At 41.4% G+C, this 27,950-nt stretch overlaps 1 protein-coding gene across 6 annotated transcripts in view; it reads left to right on the forward strand.

Moving 5' to 3' along the window:
• The window catches only part of TENM2 (teneurin transmembrane protein 2), a gene marked incomplete at both ends in the record, with an annotated part of 509,065 nt that overhangs the window by 470,755 nt on the left and 10,360 nt on the right, over positions 1–27,950 (forward strand). For 5 of the 6 annotated variants that reach the window (XM_084268596.1, XM_084268597.1, XM_084268598.1 and 2 more), the window contains 11 exons: positions 2,814–2,933; positions 4,432–4,693; positions 5,464–5,731; positions 6,844–6,987; positions 8,516–8,765; positions 11,690–11,710; positions 15,706–15,938; positions 17,446–17,600; positions 18,094–18,968; positions 24,748–24,923; positions 26,474–26,709. In XM_084268596.1, the coding sequence (XP_084124722.1) occupies positions 2,814–2,933; positions 4,432–4,693; positions 5,464–5,731; positions 6,844–6,987; positions 8,516–8,765; positions 11,690–11,710; positions 15,706–15,938; positions 17,446–17,600; positions 18,094–18,968; positions 24,748–24,923; positions 26,474–26,709 (2,740 nt within the window). The remainder of the gene's footprint in view (positions 1–2,813; positions 2,934–4,431; positions 4,694–5,463; positions 5,732–6,843; positions 6,988–8,515; positions 8,766–11,689; positions 11,711–15,705; positions 15,939–17,445; positions 17,601–18,093; positions 18,969–24,747; positions 24,924–26,473; positions 26,710–27,950) is intronic. The other variant, XM_084268600.1, reaches the window with a different exon arrangement.

Genomic DNA, 27,950 nt, shown 5'->3' on the forward strand with positions numbered 1-27,950 from the left:
TGTTCCACTATCATCTGCACATGTTTTGTTGTGTTATTAACATCATCCAACACTTTATTCCTAGATCATGACGTATTGTACGAAGGCAGGTGATTAGCATTCCAGATTTCTACATGGCTGTAGCTGTATGCAGACATTGCTGCACTATCCAAGAAATGTTAGTAATTAGAGTAGAAATAATCAAGTATGGATATGGGTTGGAGACTTCAAAACACCTGAGAATTAGAGCCATAGGCTAAGTGGGAGCTGAGGCTCCTTGAAAACAAGTATTTTGCAATTTTAGTCTTTTTCTTATTTTTTAATGTTTTCTAAGGTTCTTGGTGGCTCTGTTTATGCATCTGAAGTACATCGTGTATCTTAACATATTTCTCCAAATGGCATATTAATGACATTTTTTAATTGGCCTTAGGCTCTTGAGTCGTGAAGGTGCTTTTGAGATTTCAACAGCTCAGCTGTTATTTTTGGTACTAATCTTAGGAAGATCTGATGCATGGTGTCAAAGTGAAAATTTTAAAACTAAGGGGTTTGACTTTTTAAAAGTGCCACCAGGTTAGCAGGTTTCCAAGTTCCACATATATTGAAGCTCCATAGTCTCAGGAAGTAGCTCCTGTGAAAGATAATGGCCTCTTTCTTTTCTCAGTTCAACCTCTCATTTCATCATGAGAGATGAAAAAGTGGGGCTAAACAGTAGTTAATGCTTTCTTTTTCCCATTACTAGTATAAGAAAAAGTTATTTCCTACTCTGCTAATGCAATAAATAACAAAATGTATTGACTGCAAAATTATTTAGATCTCACTGATTGTTTCTGTGCAGAAACAAGATTAAATACCTATTTTTACAAATATAACTTCTGTGTTGAAAGAAAAAGGACTTAATGCATCAGCTACACTCTTCAGTTACACTCTTAAAAGATTACCAAAAAAAGCTTCTTTTGTGTGACCATTACCCGATATACTACTTATAAATCCAGATTTTAGCTACAAATTTTAATAGCCATTGTGTTTTGTATTTTAGCATTTTAGAACTGGAATCACAGGATGTGTTTGGGTGGAAGGGACCTTTAGAGATCATCTAGTCCAACTTGCACACAGTGAGTAGGGACATCTTCACTAGATCAGGTGGTTCAGAGTCCCATCAAGCCTGACCATGAATATCTTCAGGGATGGGGCCTCCAATACCTCTCTGGGCAACCTGTTCCAGTGATCTGCCACCCTCATAATGAAGAAGTTTTTCCTAATATCCAGCCTAAATCTCCCTTTTTTAAGTTTAAACCCATCACCCCTCATCCTATTGCTCCACACGCCTGGGAACAGTTCTTCCCCACCTTTCTTATAGGCACTTTTCAGGTATTGAAAGGCTGCTATGAGGTCTCAAGGTCTTTTCTGCAGGCTGAAAAAACCCAACTCTGTCAGCCTGGCTTCATAGAAGAGGTGCTGCAGCCCTTTGATCATTTTTGTGGCCGTCCTCTGAACACACTCCAACTTCTTCAAATTATTTCCTGAAATAATAACACTGAATATAGGAAAAAATTAAAGTCACAAACATCTTTAGTTACCTTCTAACTGTGTGATTTCTGTCTAAATCTGCTTTCTGCACGGTTGCCCCATAGAAGGTTGAGTGACTGTCTTCTTGCAACTATTTCTGTGTGTTTGTAACACAAAATATTTCAAGTAATATTAATAATGCCAAGAGAATTATCTTGGTCCAAGTAGATTTTCTCAACACATAACTGATTTCTATTAAATTTCACGTTCTGTTACAAAATGTTGCTTTTTGGAAATGAAAATTTGACCTGGAGGGTCTAGAAATCATCTGAAGTTCTAAAAGAAAAGTAACAGAAGTGGCTTGTTTCATTAATAAATTAATTTTTTTATGTAAGGTTGAAGGAAATATTGCTCCTTGTTTGGAATACAAGTATGAGGAAGTAGCTGTTTAATAGCCAGTGTAATACAGTCAGAAACAAACCTCCCAGCACCTTGAATGTTTCAGAATTAATAGAAAAGACCTGAAAACAACCCCTGATATTACAAATGTTCCCCAATATGTCCATCACTTTAGAAATGGAAGCAGCGGGGGCACTGCAAGCATGACAGCCATCCCAGACTTCAGCTCTGGTTTGTCAAAGACTGGCTGTGGCTCTTGCAGGAATGACCCGTCTTCATCTCCTTTAGGTTAAGCCAAGTTGCTTACCTTACTGGCTAAGGGAGCTCTTTATTTTGCCTGTGCTTAAAGCTGACCCTAAAACCAAATCCATTCTCCCACTGACAAGGTGAAAAGCAACAGTTACAAATCAGGACCAACTGCAGTGTAGAAATATCAGTCACTCCCTAGGATGAAGGAACATCAACCCTTATTTGAAAAACTGTTTGTATGAAAGAGGTACAGCCTTGTATTATATTTCTCAAGAGTATTGGGCATCCAATACTGGATCACACTATTGTGTGACACACTATTGTGCCCAGGGAGGTTTTAGAAAAGTGCCCAATCTTCGTTTCAGTGGGACCTCAGGGTCAGGGTTCTGTCTTGGCTGAGTGTGAGATAACTTTCTACTCTGCAAAGCCAGTCAATGAGGCAAAGCCTCGTTAGACAAGGCACAAACTCCTGTTCTGTATACACAGACCTCACAAAGATAAGCAGTTTCTTGATTTAAATACATAGAGGGAGGTAGGCAACCCTGTGGTATCTTCAGCACTCTAAAAATCTTTGGAGTAAATTGGATTTAGAGTACAAGTGTTCCACTACTCAGTTGATAAACAACGTACCTCTGCTTTTGTAACTCACTGTAATACCTTTAATTATCTTTCCTTTTCAGTCTTGTGTCTCTTATAAGAGGCCAAGTGGTGACTACAGATGGAACTCCCCTAGTTGGGGTCAATGTGTCATTTGTCAAGTATCCAAAGTACGGCTATACCATCACTCGTCAGGATGGCACGTGAGTTTGCTTGCTTCATTGAGTACCTATTTCATTTGGAGTATCTTTGCTGATTAGCAGATGGTGTGATCTCATGGAACCAGGCGGTATCATGCGTCGTGTTCCTCCCAGGGCAAAGAGCTATTAAGTAAACACAAAAGTTATTTTTCACGTGGCATTTTGAATTCTAACTGCAAGTAGATATGAAAAGGCTGACTTCTGATAATAATGCGTTAGAGGGCAGGCTGCTTTCAAAGAAATTGCTTTGTATCTATGAAAACATTTGTGGACTACACTATTATCCAGCTGAGACCAAAAATATATTCTTTTAAAATGCAAGCCAGGCTAACAGTGCTAGAGGAAAAAAAAGAAAAAGAAAAAAAAGTGCCATTATAGAATAGTATATTCTGTTAAATTTGCCTTCTGCCTCTCTTTCCTTTTGAAGATATGCTATCTTTTGAGTTTCTTCAGGGTAGAATGTAATCAAAAGATTCTAATTGAATATATTTAGACAATTTCCTGCTGTGCAAAAAAGTGCTTTTTCCCCCCTTGTATCAGCTGATTTGAAATGCACACATATTCAGATAAACAAAAATCAATGTGTCGTGGTTTATCTAGTTTACTGGCTGTGGTAACTAAGGCAGTAGATCTGTGATATGTGCATTGTAAACATTTGCCGTTTTATCTTGATCTTGCGTGCAAACAATGCAATCAAAATAATTAATACAAATCAAGTAAACTATAGGGATTTTGTTTCCCATTTCCCAGAATATTCTGTCCTAATAAAAGTATAATGTTGTTGATTTCTGTGGCTTGCTACTACAGCAAATGGTGAGCTGAACGGTATTGAGATCTGAATAGATCGTTGAGTAACTCGTTACGTTGCCAGCATTTACATGAAACAACTGGTACCTACCTGTGCTGTCAGAACAACCTGAGCATTTTAATCATTTAGCCCAGGTTTAAAATGCCTGCACAGCTCCACATCACCGCTATGATTATGTTAGAGGGGTGCAGTAAATACCTAATCTCTCTGAAAAATGATAGATCATTTGTCCTGGGGACAGGAATGCTTGTCTTACTGTACATCACAAACAGCAAAGCTTTTCATTCCCGTTCTCTTCCTGCCACGTGTCCCGTACTGTGCTTCATGGACAGCATCTTTTAGGAAAGGGATAATTGTGTCCAGCTCAGATGAACTTGGCTTTTCTGCTGATTTTTCTGAAAGCTGGCTTGTAATAATAAATGTAGTGGTTGGTTGTGTATTTTTTAATTATTTATGCAGATTTTATAATATATAGGAATGAGGTCTGTCCAGGTGACTTCACATCATTGCTTGTGTTGGCTAGATTTTGGTCATTTAGTTTCCATGGTTCACGTCCCATTAAGGTTCATTTGGAGCATGACACTTAAAATAAACCTACTGCTATAGGTCTACCTACATGCATACATCATTAGCTAGGAATGCTGTTACTGGAATTATTCAGGCTTGTCACTTCTAAAGCCCACATTTTTCTAGATTTGACTTGGTTGCAAATGGCGGAGCATCCCTAACCCTGCACTTTGAACGGGCCCCCTTTATGAGTCAGGAGAGGACAGTATGGTTGCCCTGGAATAGCTTCTATGCCATGGACACGCTTGTGATGAAGACAGAGGAGAACTCCATTCCCAGCTGTGATCTCAGTGGTTTTGTCCGTCCTGACCCAGTCATCATTTCATCACCACTATCAACTTTCTTCAGTGATGCTCCTGGCCGGAATCCCATTGTACCAGAAACCCAGGTAAGAACAATGTGAGTGAAAAGGATGTAGAAATCAGTGGTGAGATGCTAGGGCTGATGTGAGCACTTACCACAGAGTCACCGTTTGTGCCCAGGACAGGCTCCAGCAGTGCCTCTGTAGATAGTGCTCGCTCTGAGAGATACCAGGTTTTCTGATGAGGTCTGCAAGAGATACCCTTGGTTTATGTCAGCCAGACACACTTATCATTGACTACCTTGCACCTCCTCATCATCATACAATATATCAATCCTATCTCTGTATTGCAGCTGACAGCTTAGGTGTTTCAAGACAATTTTGCAAAGGCTTGGTGCGTGCTGCACTCCACAGGCTGCTTTTTTTAATGTTATTCAGGACAAAGGAAAACTCTACTGGTACTATCGTCTCTCTATGTTATTCAGTAAATCTTTATACTAACTGTTAGTGGAAGTTGTGGGTTCCTGTGACTGTAGTTCTTATGTTCTCCTCCCATACAACTTGAGGTAAAACTCCTTATACTTCTCTGCACTTCTGCCTGCAGTGGGCTCTTAAACATAAGTGTACACAGATGCCAAGTATCTTAGTTCAGAAATGTCATCTGAACAGCATCACTGCACTGATTTGAGGATAACCATTCCCAGTAGTAGAAAGTCATCAGAATATGCAAGGCTTTACTCAAAAAAACTGAAAACAAAGAAAGATTAAGAAAAAAAAAAAAAAAGAAAAGGAACAAACCATAAACCCCAAAGCAAAGAAAGCACTAATGTAAAACATTTGAACTTTTTCCTATTCAGGTTCTTCATGAAGAAATTGAGATCCCTGGCTCTAGTATAAAGCTCAGCTACCTGAGTTCCCGGAGTGCTGGATACAAATCCTTACTTAAGATCGCCATGACTCAGTCACTCGTGCCACTAAATCTAATCAAAGTTCATTTGATGGTAGCAGTAGAAGGACATCTGTTTCAAAAATCATTTCAAGCATCACCCAACTTGGCATATACATTTATCTGGGACAAAACAGATGCGTATGGTCAGAAGGTTTATGGGTTGTCAGACGCTGTAGGTAAGTCAGCATAAACAAGCTTCAAAACTTTCCAAATAACATCTGTATTTCTTAGGAAGTAAACGTCAAGGATTTCTTAGGGAGAAACAAATACAGACTCAACAGTTCTTGCCTTCCTGACACAATTTGTCTTTGTATTGTTTCTTTTTTGCTTTAAAGATCACATTCAGCAGGTCTAAACTCCATTAACATGTCCATGTTTCCTGAGCGGTAGCTGACTTAGAAGGTTTAGACCAGACAATGGGAAAAACTGGCCACAGGAACGTAGATGAAACCCAGTCCATCACTGTGCTTCTGTTTTCTTCCAGTTAACAAATGAACCCCATGCTGGACTGGCTGGCGTTCTTCAGTGTGTTTGGATTTTCACATGTGCTGTTGTTATGGCTCTTGCATGTAACACACTGGAAACGGTGTTTTTCTAAAGCAGTTCAGTCTTGTGGTTCTACAACTGGGTTCAGTTCTCTTGGTTCCAGTGGGTGGGAAGAAATAGCCATCATAATCTTTTTACGTTTTCATTTTCATTTGCAGATCAGAGCAATTCTGGTAAAACGAGGGTAAAAATGGGCATCCGAGCTGGGCCAGTGCGGAACGGAAAACTGACTTTGAAAAATCTGATTTCTTTCCCATGTTTTCTATAGCTGCTTTTGCTGTAGCTTTTCTTTCTTACATAGTTGCATAAGGGGGGGTGTGCTTAAAAGCACACAAACTTTTCACTGTTCCTTGGTATGTGGCATGTGAAATGAACACACTAAATAACTCCTGTGAACATCTGGCAAATTAAGAGTTTGATCTTGTCCTCTTATCAGATAGAATGATTTTATTATATTTAAAAAATTGTATTTCTCACCCTTCTGTCACCAAACCAGCCACTTCCCAATGCCAGCTATTTAAAGTGATCAGATCCCTGCAGAGTACATGTGAATGAAGTTTTAAATTTGTGTCTAGTCAAAGATCTGAATTTAATATTGTAGAATAAAGGAGAGGAATGTAATCACTCCATCTTCTTGAGGGGGCTGGGGAACTGGAATGCTGAATGATTTCAATGTGCTCTGGGTGTTTAATTCACTGTTTTTTCAGCAAGTATATTAGATTTATTCTTTTTTTTATTTCAGTTTCTGTGGGCTTTGAATATGAGACTTGCCCCAGTCTCATTTTATGGGAGAAGAGGACAGCGCTGCTGCAAGGCTTTGAACTAGATCCATCAAATTTAGGAGGATGGTCTTTGGATAAACATCATGTACTTAATGTCAAGAGTGGTGAGTTAGTTCCACATGTTTTCTGTGCTAGAGTTTTGTCTGTGAACACTTTTTATTTCCATTATATTTTCACTTTTAAAAATGTGATTTCTCCACTCTCTTGGTTTCATCTTTATCTCAGTGAAGTGTGGGATGTTTTTCAGTTGTCAGAATTTTTTCCTAGAATTTCAGCAGATATTTTACTGTGCTGCACAACATGCCTTTCTTAAAGTCCAAACCTTTATTGGGTTGTTCAATTATTCTCCTGTAATGTCTTTGTCTTCCTTCCCTGTTTTTCTGGTCTTAACCACAGCTGTTCCTGGCTCTTCTTGTTCCACCTTTTTCCCTCTGAGATGGGTCTTGAAAGGAGGATGAGACTGTGAGGAGCAAGAGTCTCATTTGGTTTTTAATATTGTCACCAGTGTGTTTTTTCCCTCTCTTCTCTTTGCCTTTACATATCCTGAGCGAAATCCTCCCGGTCTTCATATTTCACAAGAATCTCTCCGGGAGTTGAATGGTTGGCAGGTATTTCATTTGATCCCTGTAAAGTGTTTTCTGCAGCCTCCCTGCTGATCCCTGCATTAACAAATTGCAAACTGTATTGTTGCTGAAGAAATCTAAAGCAGTGTTCAGAACAGGCAAGATCAGGCTATTTGAACACAAGATGAGTGCTGTGCAGCGGATCAAACACTGTCGAGAGAGCTACTTGATAGTGTGTGATAGTCACCATTGTTCATGGGGGGGAGGCAGTTACCTGACATTGGGATTATGCAACTGCATTTCCAAAAGAATGTGAGGCTAAAAGTCTCCGGCCAGATACTTGTAATGTTTGATACATTGAAAATGGTCACTGTCAGAGACTCTGCTCCCTTCTTGGAGCATGGGTCTGCTCTTTGAACAAATATTTTGAAAGGAAGTCCTGTATTAAAGGCATTTCTTAAAGCCTCACTGAGATCCTTACCAGCAGCTTCCTCTCGCCTTTCATCGCTGTGCCTTAGTAGCCCTTCCAGGAGTTTTAGCTTCTCCTGTCTTTCCAAATTCGGTGCTGTCCTCCCCTCTGCCATCTCCATTGCTCGTCTTTCATTTCCCATGAAAAAAGTGTGAAAGATTGAGAGTTGGAGAGAGACCTGTAAGGATGGGACGAAGTTCCAAACAAAACATAACCTAGGAAATGGAAGGATCCAGGGACACAAATAAGGAACATGTCCTCTCTGCTGTTTGCCTTCTCACTTCCCAGTTAGTAGGACAGTCTTATCCATTGTGCCAGGCCAGAGGGATGCTTGCCATGTTCTCTTTCATAATGAATACCAAAGGACTCTGGGTTTAGGGTTGGGTCTGTGGCTGTGTATCTGTGCATTTTTTAACAGAGAATCTTCATTACATCTTTATTTTTACTACTGCAGAGCTCCTTAATTCCCTTTCTCAGTTGAAGAATCAAGTGCTGGAGTCACTTCAGTGTCCAGTCCTTAACAGCAGCCATGGAAAAGAGAATACCTGGAGTCCCCTGCAGTGAATGCTTGTACTAACCACTTCTCCTCTTCATTATTAGGTATACTGCACAAAGGCAATGGAGAAAATCAGTTCCTAACTCAGCAGCCAGCTGTGATAACCAGCATTATGGGGAATGGGCGACGAAGGAGCATATCCTGTCCTAGCTGCAATGGTCTGGCAGAAGGAAATAAGCTTTTGGCCCCTGTAGCACTGGCAGTGGGTATTGATGGAAGTCTCTTTGTTGGAGATTTTAACTACATTCGGCGTATCTTCCCATCCAGGAACGTTACTAGTATATTAGAGCTGAGGTAAGAGGTAATCTTAGCACTTCCTTTCTGTAGCCTGTGCTCAAATCAGCCTTTGCCATTACTTTTTATAATTTTGTAAAACATTGTCACTTTCAACCTATTTAAATTCCAGTGGAGAAATGGGGCACAGAAATGCATAGTTCAAAGTCTGTAGCTTGTCAGAGGAATGACTGTAGAGAAGGACTAAAGAGTACAAACGAACCTGCACAAAAAGTACGACCCACCTCCTGTCCTGCTGATGATCGTTCAATACAACCTCTCAGTACTATCCATCCTTTAGTTTTGTTTGAAAGTGAAAACAGACTGCCCTTAGGTGTTGAGCCACAGTGATATACAAAGGTGTAACAGTCTGATAAGGTTAGAAGGAAGGATTTCCTGTCTGTGGTTTTGAGAGCCACTTTCCCACTTCTTTCCCATACTCAGAAGTCTGTTTCTGTAGGTTGGCAAGTGCCATTCAGATTGGCATACAGAGTTGCTTCACATCATCAGAACTCTTCTGAAGATTGTATCTCTGTCCCCACGTCCTGCGACCCCCTTCCCCAACATTCCAATTCGGTCACTTAATAGGGAAGGCGTGAGTGTAGAGTGTACCACTTCACCCATTTCTGTTCCATCTCCTTTTCTCATTCTTCTTGGAGAGGCAAGAGCTGTTGCTTCAAACCATAACTCGTGTCACTGGACGTTATAGTTACAGCACTGTTAAGCATTTGCAGAAAATGAGGAAAAATAGCTTGCATTGGCTGTCTTCTGATACTTCCACAGCCCTCTCAGGCAATGGGAATAGTGCTCGTGTAAATTGGATAGAGCTGCAAAGTACAATGAGTGAATTTAGGCCATTAGCTTTTTTTTTTTTTTAATGATATGGCCCATAACCAATTCCTCTGCTTCCACTGTACTTTAAGTTTTTAATTAGTGGGTAAAAGTGCAAAATGATTGGACTGTTAGGGAACAGGAGGCCTAGCTCTATTTTACACCTCTCTTCCATTCATGTCATTCTGTTGATGTCACTGTTGTGAATTCTGATTTATATAAAAGAGATCCAATTCAGGCCAACTGTAATCTGAAATCCCTCTCTGACACCTACCTCATATGCCATCAGGCTGCCTCATTATATTAAAAAAAAAAAAAGAAGAGAAAAATCATAGCTCATGCAGTGCTTTCTGCTAGCAGCTCAGTGGGTAGCTGGTACGGATGTGTGACCTACTATAAATATTTATATCAATATACACTAGAACTCTGCATCATATAGAATGATATCTTTTTTCTAGCTTGTTCAGTTCTGTTTAGCTTTCAAGAAAATAGAACTACAGCTTTATAGGTGAAGAGAAACATTTTCAAATTAGGATCTGTAAGATAAAGCGTTTATGTGCCACTCACTTCCCAATATCAGCCAGTGACACAGCTCCCTAGGACACCTGACGTTTGAAAATGTTTTCTCCAAGTTTACAACAGTAATAAACTGAGTACTTTCTACACAAGAGAGAACTTGGGCTTTTCAGCAAGTGAGGGAAAATGGGAAAGCACATCAATAAAGAAACAGAAGATGGACTTCTCACTCTGCTTTTGTCCACTTTCGCTTATCTTTTATCAAAGCCTGTTAACCACAGCATAGGATTTTTTAGCTTCTCATATAACTATTAGCAAAGACCAATAAAGCTATTGTATTTTGAGTGCTGTTGGACAACTGCAAAAGACTTGGCACACAGTTTCCTTAGGACTTGCAGTGATGTCTTGCTTCTAAAGGAATTAAGGTCCATTCCAGCAAGCATCATCTATAGCTGTAATTGTGATTCAGGGCTCACCCTAAAATCTGTATGAGTTGCACGGGTAAGAGTTTCAAGTTTTGAACCTTTTAAGTATGAACCGGAGCAGAGTCTTCAGCTAGTGTCTCACTGCTGGAATAACATTCCAAGTAGTATGGCCATAAGTCTCACAAACCAAATGCATCACTGTAGTTGGAGTTCACAACGGATGTAATTTTGGTTTTACATAAGCAAATATAAACCTTGAGTAACTTTTCAAGTCAGAATATCCCAGTGTGCATATTTGCTTCACACTCCTTCAGGAAGGTGCCTGATCTGAGTGCCTAAAATTAATTTGGACTGAAGAGTGTTGCATGTCACACTTAATGTTGGTACTGCAGTTCCGGGGCTGCGCGTTGCGTGCTGCAGCTCGGGAGTCATGCACCTCTTGGTCTCCTTCAGTGGATATTCCTGAATGGAAATTACATCAACACAGTGAAATGCTGTGGTTGTGGAGAATGTCTTAATTTACTTCTGGGAAGCAAAGAACACTTTAACTTTGTGTTTAGACAGTAGCAGGGATCAATTAATGCTGTGTATCTCCTGTTGTACAGCATCTTACTGCTTGCTTTGGAGGTTTCTTGTTACCATAAGATTTGCTTTCATAGGCTTAAATACATATCAAATAGCATCCAAACTTGCTTTAAGCAATTATTTTAGAGACTGGGGGGAGAGGAAAATAAACTGTGTAGCAGAGATTTGTTTAGAAATAGCCTGTTGGAAAGTTATTTTGAGTAGAGATTGCCTCCAACTGGCAGGCAATATCTGAAGCTCCGTGCTGCCCCCTCCCCAGCTCCACATTCAGAAAACTGCCAGTTTCTCTTGCTCCTGGCCCACAGCTACACCTGTTTCCACGTGAAAACTCTTTCAATGGTTCAGAAAGTTTCCTGTAAAATGTATGAGGGGGTGGTGGGTTGGGGCAGGGGTATCCTACTAGGGAACTAGTTTGCCTCTCTATCACTTCGAGTCGCTCTTCATCCGTAAACCAAGCTAAGGCTAGCACTGAAAAGAGATACCTTCTCCTGTGTCCTTTTGTAAAATAAAAAAAATACTATGTTTGCTTTACCATCTATTCTTCAGCTAACTGTTTGTTCTTTTTTCTTCTGTTCCCTTTCTATAAAGAAATAAAGAGTTTAAACATAGGTAAGACATGAGCTCTTTCCCATATAATTTGATATGGTTTGTTTGCTTCATTGTGTTTGCTTTTTGTGTTGTGCTTCTTGTGTAATGTTATGTTCTTCATGTACCATATATAGAAACATTTTTATGTGCTAATTGTGTGTTATGAATATGATAAGCGTTAGCAATTATGAAATGCAGTCAAAAAGCAACCAAATAAGTTCTGACAGTAATTAGAAATTTCTAGTAGAATGCAAGTATAATGAACCCCAAGCTAACTTCTATATAAACACTTCTCCCTGCTGTCTATAATTGGGCTAAATGGTTGAGGTAAACTACAACAGCAGTTTTATGAATGCCAGAAAGGTTCACAAAAGCACTAATGACTGCAAATAGGTCAAAAACTCATTTTCCGGTCATTAATGATTTTCTGAACCCTCTGTCCTTTTTCATAATTTAGTTGCTATTTTCTTTCATCAAATACATTTAATACTCAGTCAACCTGTGGGGCTGGTTGTGTGCGGTGGCTAGATGCAATCCCTGTAAGATTCATGAGGGAGGCATAACCTTTCCAGGTGTTAGGAGAAAAGATTTTCCATCATCTCACCAGCACTAGGCCATCCAGACAGTTGCAGGGTAGGAAATGCTCGTACTTCCTCCATGCCACACCTGGGATGGGGCCATGTTTACCCTGGGGAATATCAAGAGCAAGAACAGCAAGAGCCAAGGTAAACTGTTCCATAGTGTCCTGTGCATCACCCATGTAAAGCCATGCTTTTCAATTCTGAAGTTCAAGTTAGGTGTCAAAGATGTGTGGACTAAACAGTAGGATTTCCCTGTTAAAATATTTTCTTGTAGGGCAAGTATAACCCCACTAAATTTTCTTATCTGGATGAATTAATTCACAAATTTCTAATTATTATCGGTGATGCTGGAGGCTCCTCATTTGCAACTATAAGCTTAGTTAATTTTTGAGGTGCTTAGAGATTTGCTCTGGGCAGCTTCTCTTTTAAACTTAAAGCAAAGCCAGTGTTGAGAGATTGATGCACGAGAAGAAGAGGGAGGAGAAGCTGATCCTGCCTGTGCTTGCTGTCAGGCACCAGGCTCCCTCCCAGACCAGAGAAAGGATGCATGTGGTGGCAACTGCTGCATCCACCCAAGAGGGCTAGAGGAGAAGACATGGGTAGAGGCCTCTGAGCAAGACCAAATATTTATGGGAAATCTTTTAAAACAAGGTACATTCCTTTGCATCCTGTCATTCAAATCAAAGATTGCAATGGCACAGAGAAAAGAGGCAGAAGTCTTTGCTCAGAGGCCAGTTCTGGAAATATTTACTACTCATTCATAAAATACATCCCTGTTTGATGTAATAATCTCAGTGATTATTACACAGATTATTACTCAGAAGTGACTGCTCATCCCCTTCCACCAGTCATTTATGCCAAAGTCCCTCAAATGTTTTGCATGGAGAGTCTTCCACTGTGCCCTTACAGAGCTCAGGAGCGAGCCAAGGGCTGTACAGCAGGCCTGCAGCTCCACTGAGTTGCTCCCTGGTGTGGAGCAAAGGCTCCCAGCTGACTCCTGGGAAAGCTACCCAAGGGAGATTGTGGAGGAGAAAGACAGGGTGAGCTCCATGGGCACATGATGGCCACAGGCGAGGAGAGGGAGAGAACCCCATGTTCTGCCATTGCTCTTCATCTTGACTCAGACCTTATTGCAGGATGGTAACAGTGAGACGTACCCAAAGCCAGCTGTAGGCAGAAGGCAAGCTGGGGCATGCTCACTCAGGAAGGCAGGCAGAGGCTGGCAAAATCATGTACAAAAAGAAGAGAGACCATTCTAGTCTCACTGAGCGGCTGCTGCTTCCCATCAAGCAGCAGAGCAGCTCCCCCAGGCACTGCTGTGAGAAGCTCCCATCACTGGCACCAAGCACAGCCCCTGGCTCTGACAGCAAGCAGCTGCCCCAGGTCTCCCCATTGGGCCGAGGAGGGGGAGCCACCTGCTTTAGAAGGGGCAGGCAAAGGGCACTCAGGGTGGGAGCCCAGCCAGGAGGGAGCAGCAGCCAGCCGGCAGCAGCAGTGCTCCCTTGGTGGTTCCTCTGCTGCTGTTGCAAAGCCTTGAGCTTAGTTTGGGTGTGTTTGTGAAGAATGGCACAACACTCGTGTCACAGGGAAGTTTGTTCCTCAGTGTTAAGGGACAAGCATGGTGGAGGAAGAGCAGGGTTTCAAAACACTGACGAATGCACAGGTGTTTCTATGGCTCAGATAGTCAAGAGACGGGAGAAATCTGGTAAATGGAAAGGAATCATTTTATACGTGGCAAAGAAGATGGAGCTTTGTTTTGGAGGGATGAGAAGGAGAGTGCTGAGGGTCTAGTGAAGAGGTGCAGTCTGCTGCTGGAGATAAGGAGAGCAACTTGGGGAATAAAGAGATCGTGCTCTAATCTCAAGCATGTCACTAGTCTCCCTGCATAACTTTGTCTATACCACTTAACCTCTCTGTGCCTCAGTTTCCTCCTCTGTAAAATGGGTACAATGCCCATCTTTTTAAAGTACTTTGGGATCCATGCATGAAATAAACCCGCCAAGTATTATTTTTTTTACTGTATTTTATCATCTCTAATTTCTACACTCCTAGACTTCAGCAGACGGTATTACCTCTGCCTACTAAATTTTGATCAAATCAGTCTCCTTCCTACTTTCGACAGTTTTAGAACAAACTGCTATTGACCTAAAACCATGACATGTCAAAGACTAGCATAGAGGAGGATAACTGTAGAAAGTGATATTTTTGGGCCTCCTCATTCCTCCAACCCTGGTCATGACGTCATGAACGCAGTTGTGCTTGTGCTGCTGATAATCCATCTGCGGAAAGCGGCCTTACTGTAGTCTCAGCAAGTCTGCCTGAGAAATGGCTTATGTCCATCGTAACGAATCTCTGTGTATCCTCACTCTTGGAGATGGGCACTTTTGCCACATGAAACTAGGAGTGTGGATATGTGGAGGCAAATATCTGGTTACTGGTAAGTAACCCTCATTGTTTTTGGGTTTTTTTCTTCCTGTCTTCATTTGTCTTCTATGCTTTGAAACCGCCATTGACCTTATTTACGCTCACCCATAGGCTCCAAAGGCTGGAAAATTCACATCATGTTTAAAATCCAACTCAAATGAGTTAAACTGGCCAGGCAAGATTTTGAAAATATTTCTGTGCTGCAGCTCTGTGTGTGTGAATGTATATATATATCTATATATATATCTCATGGAGATTGACATTCCTCAATTTGCAGATGATTTGCTAAAGTAGTTCCAAAATGTGACAATCTGTCAAAAACCATGTATTTCAGAAGAGCAGTAGCTTTCCATATCAGCATCTGTCCTAATCGCAAACTGAGGACCAGTTTTTCAATAACAGAAGGTTTGGAGTTAAAGTCAGACACTTGGGGTCTCTGGTTTTAGTTGTATAACCAACTTCATCTGCCATAAATGAAGTGCTTGATAAGAATGAATGAGAACAAATTTGCTTTAGGAATAAATTTGTTATGCCTCTGCCTCCTATTTATACAAGACCTCACAAATCTTGTGGCATAATGTAAGTAACTCAGAAGCTCATTCTTTGATCTCGCTCCTGTGACTTCTACTTCTGAAGGAGGTTAAACAAGGTGGCGGGGAGGGGGGTGGCAACAGGTAGAGATAAGCCAAAGAGAATTGACCTGGAGCAGATCTAAAGGGCTAAAGAGATCAAGAGGAAAGTCTGCTGTGCAGCATTGGCTTATTGGGCTCTGCTGCGCAAGGTTCCGTGTCGCGGGATGAATGAGATTTACAATGACAATCCCTCTGAAACGCTGACCAGGCCTAATCGCGTTAGGTCCTCAGATGGCAGTCCTTCCGACCCCACTGCTGTATGAAGGTGTCAGACTTTCTTTCCAGATCTCTCTGTGCCTGATGAGTATCTAAGTTCTGAAAGCCTGTGAAGTTTCGAGACTGCTCAGCTGTTTGTTTTATGCTTTCTTTTTCTCTAAAGCAACAATCCCGCTCATAAATACTATCTGGCCGTGGACCCTGTTTCAGGCTCACTGTATGTATCGGACACCAATAGTCGACGGATATACAAAGTCAAGTCCCTCACTGGCACGAAAGACCTAGCTGGTAACTCTGAGGTGGTAGCTGGGACTGGAGAGCAATGCCTGCCCTTTGACGAAGCCAGATGTGGGGATGGAGGGAAGGCAGTGGACGCAACTCTAATGAGCCCCCGAGGTAAAGTAGGAAAAGAAGCTGGAGAAAATGACTGCGTGAGGCTAGGCTGGATGTGGAAATAATTATCTGGCAATTAAATCACTCCTTGCTCGGTAATTTTTATTCTGGGCTTTAATTACAGTGGATTGGCAAGTGCTCGTGCTTTGTTTAGTTAAAACAAACTTTATTACCCCAACACTGAATGCTGCAAAAGGAGAACAGAACACAAATTAGCAGGGTACCGTTCACTCCAAGAAGCAAGCATGTAAACTGGGAAACAAATTACCGTTTGAGATACAGCCTTTGGGGAGAAAAACTGCCTGCTGTGGCTTTTTTCTGAGTTTTTATTCTGTGTAGCCCCTTTTTCTTCAGAGGCTGAGCAAAAATAAAAAGGATTTTTGCCCGTTCCAGTTTCTAATCTTTAACAAAAAGTTTTCAAGATGATGGAGACATTTGAGGATGTGTTTCTTTTTAAGACTCTCTTCCATTGTTTCATCTTAATTGTAAGGATGAGATAATCAGGTCTGTTGCCAGGTGTTTCAGACATCTTGTGGTTTTATTTCAATAGTTGAAAATAAGTAGATAAAAGTGAATAAAAATGAAAGGTCCTGTTTACTTGTATAGGTAATAGTTTCCGTTAATACATACGGAGCATATTAACAGGATAGAGCTGCTTGCATGTCTTCAGCTAAGCCTCCACATAGAAGTTAAGAAGATAAAACTGAATCTTCTCTTACTGCCCAATAGGATGAGCACTGCAACCATTTGAAGATGAAATTTTTAGATGAATATTTTATTTTCAGCCCAAGGAACGGACAAGGCAGTGCACCAAATCAAAGCAGAAAAGGCGAGTGAGAAAAAGCCTGCCCTCCTTCACAACAGGCAGCAGCATCCTTCTGTTCCTCCAAGGGAGCACCCTTTCATTCTCTGCCTTTCCTCTCTAAGGAGTCCTGATGTGACAGGCACCGAACCTTTCCTTTTTTTCTAGGCTGGAACACCCCGTGTCTTCATCTGGAAAGACCAGATGTCCCTCCCATGTTCCTTACCACACCAGGTCAATGAATTAGAAAACATCCTGAAAGAATACAATGTCCTCTTAATTTTTCAAAACTTTTAAAACAATTTTAAAAGATCTCTAAAAGTCCTTCATCCTCATTAGATCCTTCAGTTGAAGAAAGCAATGAGTTAAATTTCTGAGATTAAAATTTAGTAGATTTATTTTTTAATTGGGTTTGTGTAATAAATCAGAGTTTGGATTTAGAAATAAGCTGATGCATTCAGCTGTCTCTTTGGCATGTTTTGGACATTGCAGCGGTTTTCCTTTAAAGCCCCAAAGGATAGACCTGTTTGATGCCATTTCTTCAGCAGAAGTACAGTACTTGAAGGGTTCCAGGACCTGTGCCCAGGTTGAAAGGGAGGAAAGAATGGGGCAAAAGAACAAGCGTCACCAAACTTGTTAGCAAGATGAAGCCTGCCTTGAAACTAGGAGCCTCACTGCTGCTCTGATGCCTGGTTTTTACGTTTGCAGGAATTGCAGTGGATAAGTATGGACTCATGTATTTCGTTGATGCCACTATGATTAGAAAAGTAGATCAGAACGGGATCATATCGACCCTGCTGGGCTCCAATGACCTAACCGCTGTTCGACCTCTCAGCTGTGATTCCAGCATGGATGTCACCCAGGTAGACTCTTACTGCATTTTTTCTCTTCTCTGCCTTAGAAGAGATGGGCATCTATTTTGGATGACTGCCTGGCCACTTAAGAAATACATTATGCAGCGCAAGATGATAGCAAATTTGATTCATTACTGAAATGAGTGAACCAGCCTTTTACTGTGGCTAACACAGGTTATTTATGCAACTGTAGAGAAATAAGGTTGAGATACTGGGAGTTATTGTCTTAATTGCCTGTTTTTCTGTAATTATTGTAGAGCTTCCACAATGTAGCATTCATTCTCTGCACAGAAACACAATTAGCCAAAGTTGCCACTGCACGTAGCTTTAATATTTCCGGAAACAAAATCATTGTTTGAAATAGTTGCCGTTCATGACTTGGTTTCATGATTTACGCTGATAAACCCCTCACTAATTTGCTGTTGTTACACATGGAATTTTAAACACTAGAAGTGTACTTTTCAGTGACGAGTTTTACAGTAATAATTTGTGCAACTCATAGGTACGGCTGGAGTGGCCTACTGATCTCGCTGTCAATCCCATGGACAACTCCCTTTATGTCCTAGAGAACAATGTTATTTTACGGATCACAGAAAATCATCAAGTTAGCATTATTGCTGGACGCCCCATGCACTGCCAGGTTCCTGGTATAGACTACTCTCTTAGCAAACTGGCTATTCATTCTGCACTTGAATCAGCCAGTGCCATTGCCATCTCACACACAGGAGTTCTTTACATCAGTGAGACAGATGAAAAAAAAATTAATCGGCTACGCCAGGTAACTACCAATGGAGAAATATGCCTTCTTGCAGGGGCGGCTTCAGACTGTGATTGCAAAAATGATGTCAACTGTAATTGCTATTCTGGGGATGATGGGTATGCCACTGATGCCATCTTAAATTCACCATCTTCCTTAGCTGTGGCCCCTGATGGTACCATCTACATAGCTGATCTCGGAAATATCCGCATTAGGGCTGTCAGTAAAAACAGGCCCGTTCTTAATTCTTTTAACCAATATGAAGCTGCATCTCCAGGAGAACAGGAGCTGTATGTCTTCAATGCTGACGGGATTCACCAGTACACTCTCAGCCTCGTTACCGGGGAGTACTTGTACAATTTCACCTATAGCAGCGATAACGATGTCACGGAGGTGATGGACAACAATGGCAACTCCTTGAAGGTCCGCCGGGATTCCAGTGGGATGCCCCGCCATTTACTGATGCCGGATAATCAGATTGTCACGCTGGCTGTTGGCACTAATGGTGGACTCAAGCTAGTCTCAACACAGACCCTGGAGCTCGGATTAATGACATATAATGGAAACAGTGGTCTCTTAGCAACGAAGAGTGATGAAACAGGATGGACAACATTTTATGAGTAAGAATGTTTTTGGATATATTAAGCGTACATTTATTTTTCAAACGGTAGTGAGTAGGCCCTAACCTGACCCTGCTGACCTTGGTTGTAGGCCTTGCACGGGTTCTGAATAAGGCCGTTGCATCTCAGCCTAGTGTGATACTGGAAATGGTTAAGTAGCTTCTTGGTTTCATCCGTTTTGCCATGCCCTTTGGGTGGGTGCTGCACCACAGCAGTGTGAGGCTGGGGGGGCAGCTGGCCCCTCCAGCACCAAGGGCTGGCTCTGCACCGCGTTCAGAACCCCTGTTTGATGTCCCACATTGTGCCCCTGCCCCTGGCCATCAGCCTGGCTGCAGGTAACTCACATCCACACCAGCCCTGGTGAGCCATGCCTCCTGCTGAGCCGCCTCTCTCTAGGAACCCTAATTCTGCACTTTCTTTTGGATCTCAAATTACATATCTTTCTGTTCAGACTCATATATTACCCATGGTTGATAAAATGTTGATTAACTTCACTGATTGTTCGTTCTTGAGACAAGTGAGGAAATTAGATCCCCAGCTATCTGTCAGACCCCTGGAGTAACTTCCATAATTTGTAGATAACCCAGAAGCACGACGGTGTTCATGAGCATATAGATTAAAAAGACAGAACTTCCTCTTTAAATGAAAATTCATCAGAGATGAAGCTCAAAAGTATATTAAAAATCTAGAAAAACTAGTCAGATTTTTATTAATAGGTATCCTATTCTTAGCGGTCTTACTGCCATTTATTGGTCAAAGGAATTTTAAAGTAGAAGCTAAATGTTATATTGATAATATATGTAACTTCTAAGTATGGCAAGTTTGATGCCATATATGTTGTCTGAAACAGTTAATTAACGATTACTAAATACAGTTTCTCAAATTAGAGGGTAGATGGCATGAAAAGGGCTTTATATTTCATTTTAAATTGTAGGGTTCTTCTTAAGGTTACAGGCTAGCAAAGATGGACACCTGTTTTAGTTTATTAACGCATTTATCTCGGCCACCACTTACTCTCTGTTTAAAGAAGACGTAAGTAACGCAGAAATAAAATGCTCCCAACACGTTCACGCCAGCCCTGCGCACCCGCATTGTGCCGACTGGGTGTTCGGGTTCCGTATAAAGGAAAGCAGTGCCCTCTCGTGGTCCCCTGCGGTGTGGCCCTGGAAATTGAACCGCTGTGATTTTACATCCAGGTTAGAGATGCGGAGGTATTTTCTCGGTATTTTGCAAGCAGTATTTCTTTACCACACCTTCTAGATAAGTTTGGAGCTTTTTTGCTGTTTTTATCCAGAATAGCTGGCTTGAGATTGAAACCAGAAGTCATACAAACTAGTCATTTCTCAAAATACCAGTAATTAATTTTAGAAAATTCAGTAGCAAAGTGATCTAAAACTCCACATGAAAATCAATGAGGCATTAAGAAGGGGCATGAGAAAGTTAGGAGTTGCAAACCTGATGTGACCAGTGGTTGAGAGTCACATGAACTACCAAGCTAGCATGATTTCTTAGAAAAACTGTACTATGGTTTCTAAGTAAATATAGAAGTAAGGGGCTTTGATGCTTTGATCCGAAAATACAATTTACTGTGTATATAGTGCTGTCTAGTGCTGACATGTTCACCTGACTAAAGACTAACTAAGAAAAGATGTGTAATGCTTGCGTCAGGTCAGTGGAAGTGAAGCACTATATTTAGGTATAAATAATACAGCCTGAGGTACTGTCTTAGATGATTAGTAACTTTGATGAGGTAGCAGAAATAGCTTACTTTCTCCCAGATTCGTACATAAGTTGTCATAAGCATAGAGCCCATTGGTAAGAAGACAGTGTAGACATGTTTTTAACATTAAAAATGCATATAATTTATAGCACATGTGCAAAACAAACTCTACAGGGTGACTTTTATCTGGGTTAGAAAGAAAGCCATAAGATGCCATTCACAGAGACCTTAAAAGAAGTGATGTGTCTCTATATGTGAATGGAAACCCCTGTGTGTATAGGCACGCAGTCCGTTTGCAGCAGGAACAGGCAAGGCTCTTAAATAATACAGTAGCTATCAGCAGGCTCACATGGGGTAATTTAAGCTTGGTTTTGGGCATGAAGCACAGCTCTTTGAAGTAGTCCTCAGTGGTATTCGCAGCATCCTAGGAGAATGCTGCCGTTTTCTTCTTGAATCAGCTTGGGTTTGATAAGGGGGAGAAAATAGGGATATATGTAAATGTATGTGGATCTGCACCTTGCCCTGCTCTACGTTAAGTCAAAAGCTGCTGTTACTCCTTCCTGCAGCAGCATATGTGGCCCTGCCTTAGCTACTCCCACCTACAAGCTGGCGAGCAGCACGCGTCTCAAACCTCCCAGACCAGAAAGCTAGCAATAAAAACTGATAAGCTGTAGAGATACCACAAACTGGACATGGGAGAACAGCCCACAGTGTGTCATCACGAGCCTGCCAAAGGGATGCCCAGGTCAGGTGCATGTAGTCTTCTGGGAAGGTGACAAGCTAGTGCCCGGCTGTCTGACGGTTGAGCTGTAGCCGATGGTTGAGCTGTAGCTATGGTTGGTGTGTGCTGGCTGTGGGTGCTTCAGAGCTGCTGGGTTGTCAGACACCGTCCCCGGGCTACCGGAAGAACCAGCCAACAGCTTCCATGTCTGCCTGGCGTGGCCGTGGCTGGTGTTACCCAGAGCCATTCTGGGACACCTGTCTGCCCAGACAGACTTGGTGGCAGGTAGCTATATGTTAGTGAGTTAGCAGTGAGCACAGGGAGATACTGGGATTCAGAAAGGATCTCTCCCCTTATATTTTTATTGGTAGAAAAGCTTGGGATGAAACCTTGCTCTAACTGAAGCCAGTAAGAAAAGCTGGGGAAATACAGTGTATCCAGACTCCACCTCATTTGAAGATGTAAGGATTGGCTTCTCTGAGCTGATTCATCTAGCCTGATGCTGTGTCATAGACTTTGGTTTCTTCTTCAGAAGCAGCCACCACATATCACAAAGTCCCAGGCTGATTAGTAAATTTTTCATTACAAATTTTTCTTTTTTACTTCCTTAGACCTCGGTTCATGTCGTGAAGAAGAAAGGTATACAGCCATTTAATTCCTCTACAGCTTCATTCTTGCTATTCAGATAAATCTCTGGGGGCTGTATTCTACTAAGCTCTCACATAATACATAAATTAAAAAAAAAAAATCCCTCAATAAAAAGTCACTTCTAAATTATGTACTCAACAAAAGGTTTCTGGTTTATTAATTTGAAATTTTTTTACCTTAAAAGTTGTTTGGGTTTTTTTTTTTTAAATAAGCTTTTATTGATGCACTGGATACAATATAAATTCCTTCTTCATGCATTGGTATTGCAGTGTGTTCATGTCAAGTAGTGAATTTTTTATATATCTGGCCTGTAAAGTAGGCAGTCTGTAGATCTTCATAGAGAGTATTTTTGTATATATCTCATTTTAAGCATGTCCATCACTTGCTTATAAATCCTTTTAATCCCTGCCATGGCTGCTTACGGATGGTGTGACCAGCACGGGGAAACACACCCCATGGCAGGGGGCAAAACACTGATTTAGAGACCTATTTTCATTTCTCTGTTTCGGTCCCGTACAGCCTCATCCACATTTACTTTTGAGGCTGCCCTTGCACTTGGAACAGAGATGTTTCAGTGAGTTAGCCCACAGCAATCCCCAGGAATTTTTCCTGGGTTAATTAAAGCCCCAGCAATGTGAGTGACGAGTTTAAATTAATGTCTCATTTGCATTGCCTAAAATATATTTGCTGATGGAGAGTTTCTCCAGCCATTTTTCACCAAGCTTTGCATAGTCTGAGGCCACTCATAGACTTTTCTAGTTTGTCATAAATAACAGTGTCTCTTCTGTAATATTTGACACCTGTGTCTTCTCTTCGTCACTGTGCTCATCACTAAACATACCCTTAGATTTTTGAAACTGCTCTTTTTCCACTTTCTGTTTTTCCTTGCTGGATGGGTGCTTGTCTGGGTCAAGTTCTTCCCTCACCTGTGCTTCACCAGCACTTTTCAATAATTTTTGGGTGAAGACCTTTATATAGACTTAACCAACCCCCCTTTCATAGATCACCCCAATGTATTATCATTTATCCAGCATCCTGTTGATATGGTAAATATATATATATGCATATCTATATATGGGTAGAAACTTGTGACTTTTACAGTAAGAAAAATCATGCTGCTTAATCTTTGTTTCATCCTGAACTGCCTAAATGAACACTATTATTGGTCCCTTTTAGGTCGCATGATGGTTTGTTTTATTGATTTACTTCTTTGCCTAATTCTTCATTGGTCCTGGTAAGGCTTGTTGCTCCACAGGTGAATATTTTTTTCCCCTCCCTCTCCAATACTCATTGAATGGGTGCAGCCATTTGCAATGGATTTAAAAGCTGTAGTTGTATTGACTGAGGAGCCAGTGTGTGTGTGTTAATTTTGGAGATGTGCTGTACAGTTCAGGCGTCCTACTTTGAATGATCTCACTGTAAAAAGTCCTGTTGAAAGCACTGATTCTTTTTCATCTTTACAGCTAACGACAGACGTACAAAGAACTCTGCTAGCTCCATGATACTAAATGTGCTCCTCTTCTCTTCTGTTACTCTCAGGCAGTGCAATGGATTTACCAGTTCTCTTCCAGGCTTCCCGCTCCCTGGATTTCTGCGTTCGAAGGATGACCAGTTGGTTTCAATCTCTACCTAAACTTTTCCCTTTATCTACACAGGACATTTTTTCTTGCCTTTCTGCTGTTTAGAAGTATGAGCGCTTTGGTAGCGGCTGGGTGAGAGACTCTTGCACAAGTAGAGAACTGCAGCAAGCAGAGTGTCAGACCGGAATACTGATTTTGTTTCAGGTCCCATTTCTTGCCCTTGAGATCCAAGGGCTCGCTTCCTTGGCATACGTATGCACACAAATAGGGCATCCGAAAGGAAAGGGAGAAACAGGATGATTTGATTTCAGGCAGCATTCCTTCTTTCCCCCCCTCCTCAGGCTTTATATCTCTAAATAGATTTAACACTATGAACTCATGGCGAGCCCTTTTTTCTTTTTTTTTTTCTTTTTTTTTTTCTTTTTTAATATCTTTATGCCTCTGGAGCACTTAATTCATTTTCTAAGGTATATTCTGAGTGCTGACTGCTGCCCTTTGTGCAACTCCAACCTATCCTGTGCTTTAACTTTTCATCACTCATCTTTATAAGCCAAAATACTGACCCAAAAATGCAGTTCAATACCACAGATAAGATCTAAATGAAATTATTATGTTCTCAAGCTGATGTCTTTTTTAATCTCTATGGCAAGTTTATTCTTCAAAATGTCACTTAAGACCATACTTAGTAGCTTCCACTAAGTATTCAATTGCAAATGTGCAGTGTATACCATTGTATATTGTAGTATTCATTGCAAGTGCGCTTCCTTAGAGTGAAATGCAACTATTAAAACTGAATATGAATTTACTAATTATAATTTTTTGAGCCAAATATCATTCTGTATATCTGTAGTAATTTAATTAATTAATTGAATAATTTAAAACATTCTAGCCTGGCTTTACACTCATGTAGTTGAGATCAGTATGTCTAAAAATTATTATTTCATCATAATAGACTCTTTCAAGAACAGAGAAATAGGTATGGCCAGGATGTTCTTGAAAATCTGTTTCGTTCTGGGCTTTTTGCACAAATGTAGTGCATTATTAATACTTTGGGTATTGAAATGAACATATATCCTTATGCTTTTCTGCTCTCACTAACTTTTCTATTAGCTATGATCATGAAGGGCGTCTGACCAATGTAACACGTCCCACTGGAGTGGTAACTAGCCTTCATCGAGAAATGGAAAAGTCTATTACCATCGACATTGAGAATTCTAATCGGGATGACGATGTCACGGTCATCACAAATCTCTCCTCTGTGGAGGCTTCCTATACAGTTGTTCAAGGTACCAAAGCACACCTCACAGCACATCTCCTAACCACACACACAACTTGAGAAAGCAATTTGCCAAAGATCAGTGTCATTAGTACACTCATGAGCAGGGGAAAAAAAACACATAAGGTTGGCAAGAAAAGCTCCCATAAAGCTCATTGCTAAAGTGACAGGTCTTCAGGACAGGTAAGAGACATTTCACAACCATGCTTTGTGCCAAACATGTACAATCATTAGCTCCTGGTGTAAGGTAGTGCTGTCCTGCCCTTACTCGTGGGTCAGGTACATTTTACCCACATGCTTATTCCTCTCTACTTCACTGCAAAGTTGGTTCTGCCTTCAGTGCCCCAAAGATGCAGTCTGACCACTGGCTGCCTGGCTAAAATTCCTCCTTGAGAGAGGGGAGTGGGGCTTGGGGAGCCTCCTGCTATGGGAAATTAAATCTTCCCAGTTTATGAACTGCACAGAATAGCCAGGGGATGTCACCTTGAGCCATGGTCAGCGCTTGCGAGGACACTGTTACAGCCCCAGTATGGCAGGAAAGATCAGCCACAAAGTGGTTAGATGTTAGCATAGAGCTTTCCAGCACTGCCCAGGCATCGTACCTGATGAAGCAAAACCAGTCAGTTACCAAAGACAGACTGAAACGAATTTGGTGAGTGACGGGGCTTTTTTAATTAAGATATAATGTCACCAGAATAAGAATGTCATCACTGAACAGCAGTCTCCTCCTGACACAAATGTCAGCATTCATAGACTGTTACACCATGACCCGTCTGGTTACAAAGGCGTTATGTCTCCCATACCAGATGATTCATGATGTAGGTGCTGTCCCTCTGTCAGACGTGCTGATGCTGTGGGTGCAGTCGCTCCTGGAGCGCTCCATCCCGGCTGCACTGGACTTGGCTGCCAAACAGCTGGAGACCTGTGCGGCCCCAGAAGTGCAACACCTCTCTGACAGCTGAAGGGGCTGGGTTTGTGCATCAGGCTAGTGGGCTGGCAGGAGGCAGGCAAGCGAAGGGTCGTGGCTGCTGGCTCGCAGTGCCAGAGCCACACACCTTCAAGCCAAGTGGGAGTTCCGCACAGAGTCTCTGCTTGGAGATGGCTTTGAAACAGAGGGAAAGGAAGGAAAGGAAAGAGGTCCTTACTTCTTCCCACCCAGAAACAGTCCAGCAGTCTTCTTTTTCTCTTTTTTTCTTTTCTTCCTGGAGTTTAATGGTTTGCTGCTTATCTAACAGTTCAGTTTTCAGGAGTTTTTGTTCACATTAGAAATAAGTTACGTGGTCGAACACATATCACTGTGCATTTTGATTCACAATTAAGACCAAAGGGGAAGCGTACTGAAATAAACACAGTATCTCTCTGCAGGCTCACTGTTACACTACTGTTCTTTACGTGAATCAGTAACATCTGTAATTTCCACCATAGTACCACGTAAATGGTAATTGCAGGCTGACTTCATTTAACATCGACAGGAGTGCAATAAAAAACCAATCAAATTAAGCTATATGTTTTCTTTATGACTGGAGTAGCTAAATTATTTTCTTTTCATTATTGCTGTAGATCAAGTGAGGAACAGCTACCAGCTCTGTAATAATGGTACTTTGAGAGTGATGTATGCCAATGGCATGAGCATTAGCTTTCACAGCGAACCTCATGTCCTGGCTGGGACTGTGACTCCCACCATAGGACGATGTAATATTTCTCTACCAATGGAAAATGGTTTAAACTCAATTGAATGGCGGCTGAGGAAGGAACAGATTAAAGGCAAAGTGACTGTGTTTGGAAGAAAGCTCAGGGTGAGTAGAATCTGTCGTTAAAATAATGATCTTTTCTTTTGGGGGCAGAAAATTAACCTTGCAGTTTGAAGGATGTGTCTTTCCTATTTTTATGTGTTAAATGTTCAACTCCGGGACTGCCTTTGGCACGACAATCTTTTCTTTATGTGAGAGGTCAGTTAACTGCGTGGGATTGTCTGCTGCAATCAGCCGTAGAAGCGTCATTACTAAAGTAGTCCTAAAGAGGTTGTTAAAAATACCCAGAACATTGCTGCAAGTCACCCCGCTTCTGAAAACCAACCACTCACCACAGGTAAAAATGCTGTGCACACTTAGCACAGTTAGTCCTGGGGAGCCAAACCGATTCCAGCTTGAGCAGTTACGTTCTGCTTCCATACAATCCCCCTGCAGATTCCCCAAGACAGGCATATTGTGTTTATTCCCTTTCCCACATGGCACGACTGGAAAATAATTGCCATAATTACAAAGTCGTAAGCATAGGATAAGAGAGACACTCAGGTCATGTAATCCATCCCCTGCCAAATTAAAGATCTCCCACAGCTGGATTAATCCCATTCTGTGCTTAGCTGGCCTGTTTTTCACCCCTTAAGTAGCTAAACTTGTGCTGGCTAGCCAGTGTGTATGGTTGTGGAAGGGCTTTGAGATGCTGGGCAGAAAGCAAACGTAGCCCTGGCTCTTTGAATCATTTTTTCAACATCATTGGACAATTCTGTGTGTTCAAGATGATACATTAAATGCAATATAGGTAAGGAATTACGCAGTAATTTACACACACACACCTCCCCCCTCCAAAAAAAAGTAAGACTTGGGTGTTACATTTTGGTATTTTTCCTATTGCTTAATATCTGAGTCACACACTGAATTAACGAGTCTTGCCTTATTCTTGCAAATCCTCCAAACGCACCTATTGGGGAGGGGGGAAAGGTTAGACAAAAAATGGAATGAGATTAGCAGCTAATCCTTAATGACTAAATTTCATGGCTGTGTAATTGATTTTTGATGTGTTGACCTGCAGAAGTTGATTGTAAGTAGGAAATAGATCGGCTCTGCATTTTGACTAGGTGTTCAAAATAAAAATAAATAGGACCCTGGAATGAAATTGCTGTAATCCGAACTCTCAATACTAAAAATTTAATAGAGGTACTTGTGGTAATTAGCTGGAGCTAAACACGTCTTGGAGCTGAAACCTTCCTGGAGATGGGTTTTCTTGCATCATGTTTATGCAAATCAAAACACTGCTT

Source organism: Gallinula chloropus (assembly GCF_964237585.1).
Source record: "Gallinula chloropus genome assembly, chromosome: 10".
Lineage (NCBI taxonomy): Eukaryota > Metazoa > Chordata > Aves > Gruiformes > Rallidae > Gallinula > Gallinula chloropus.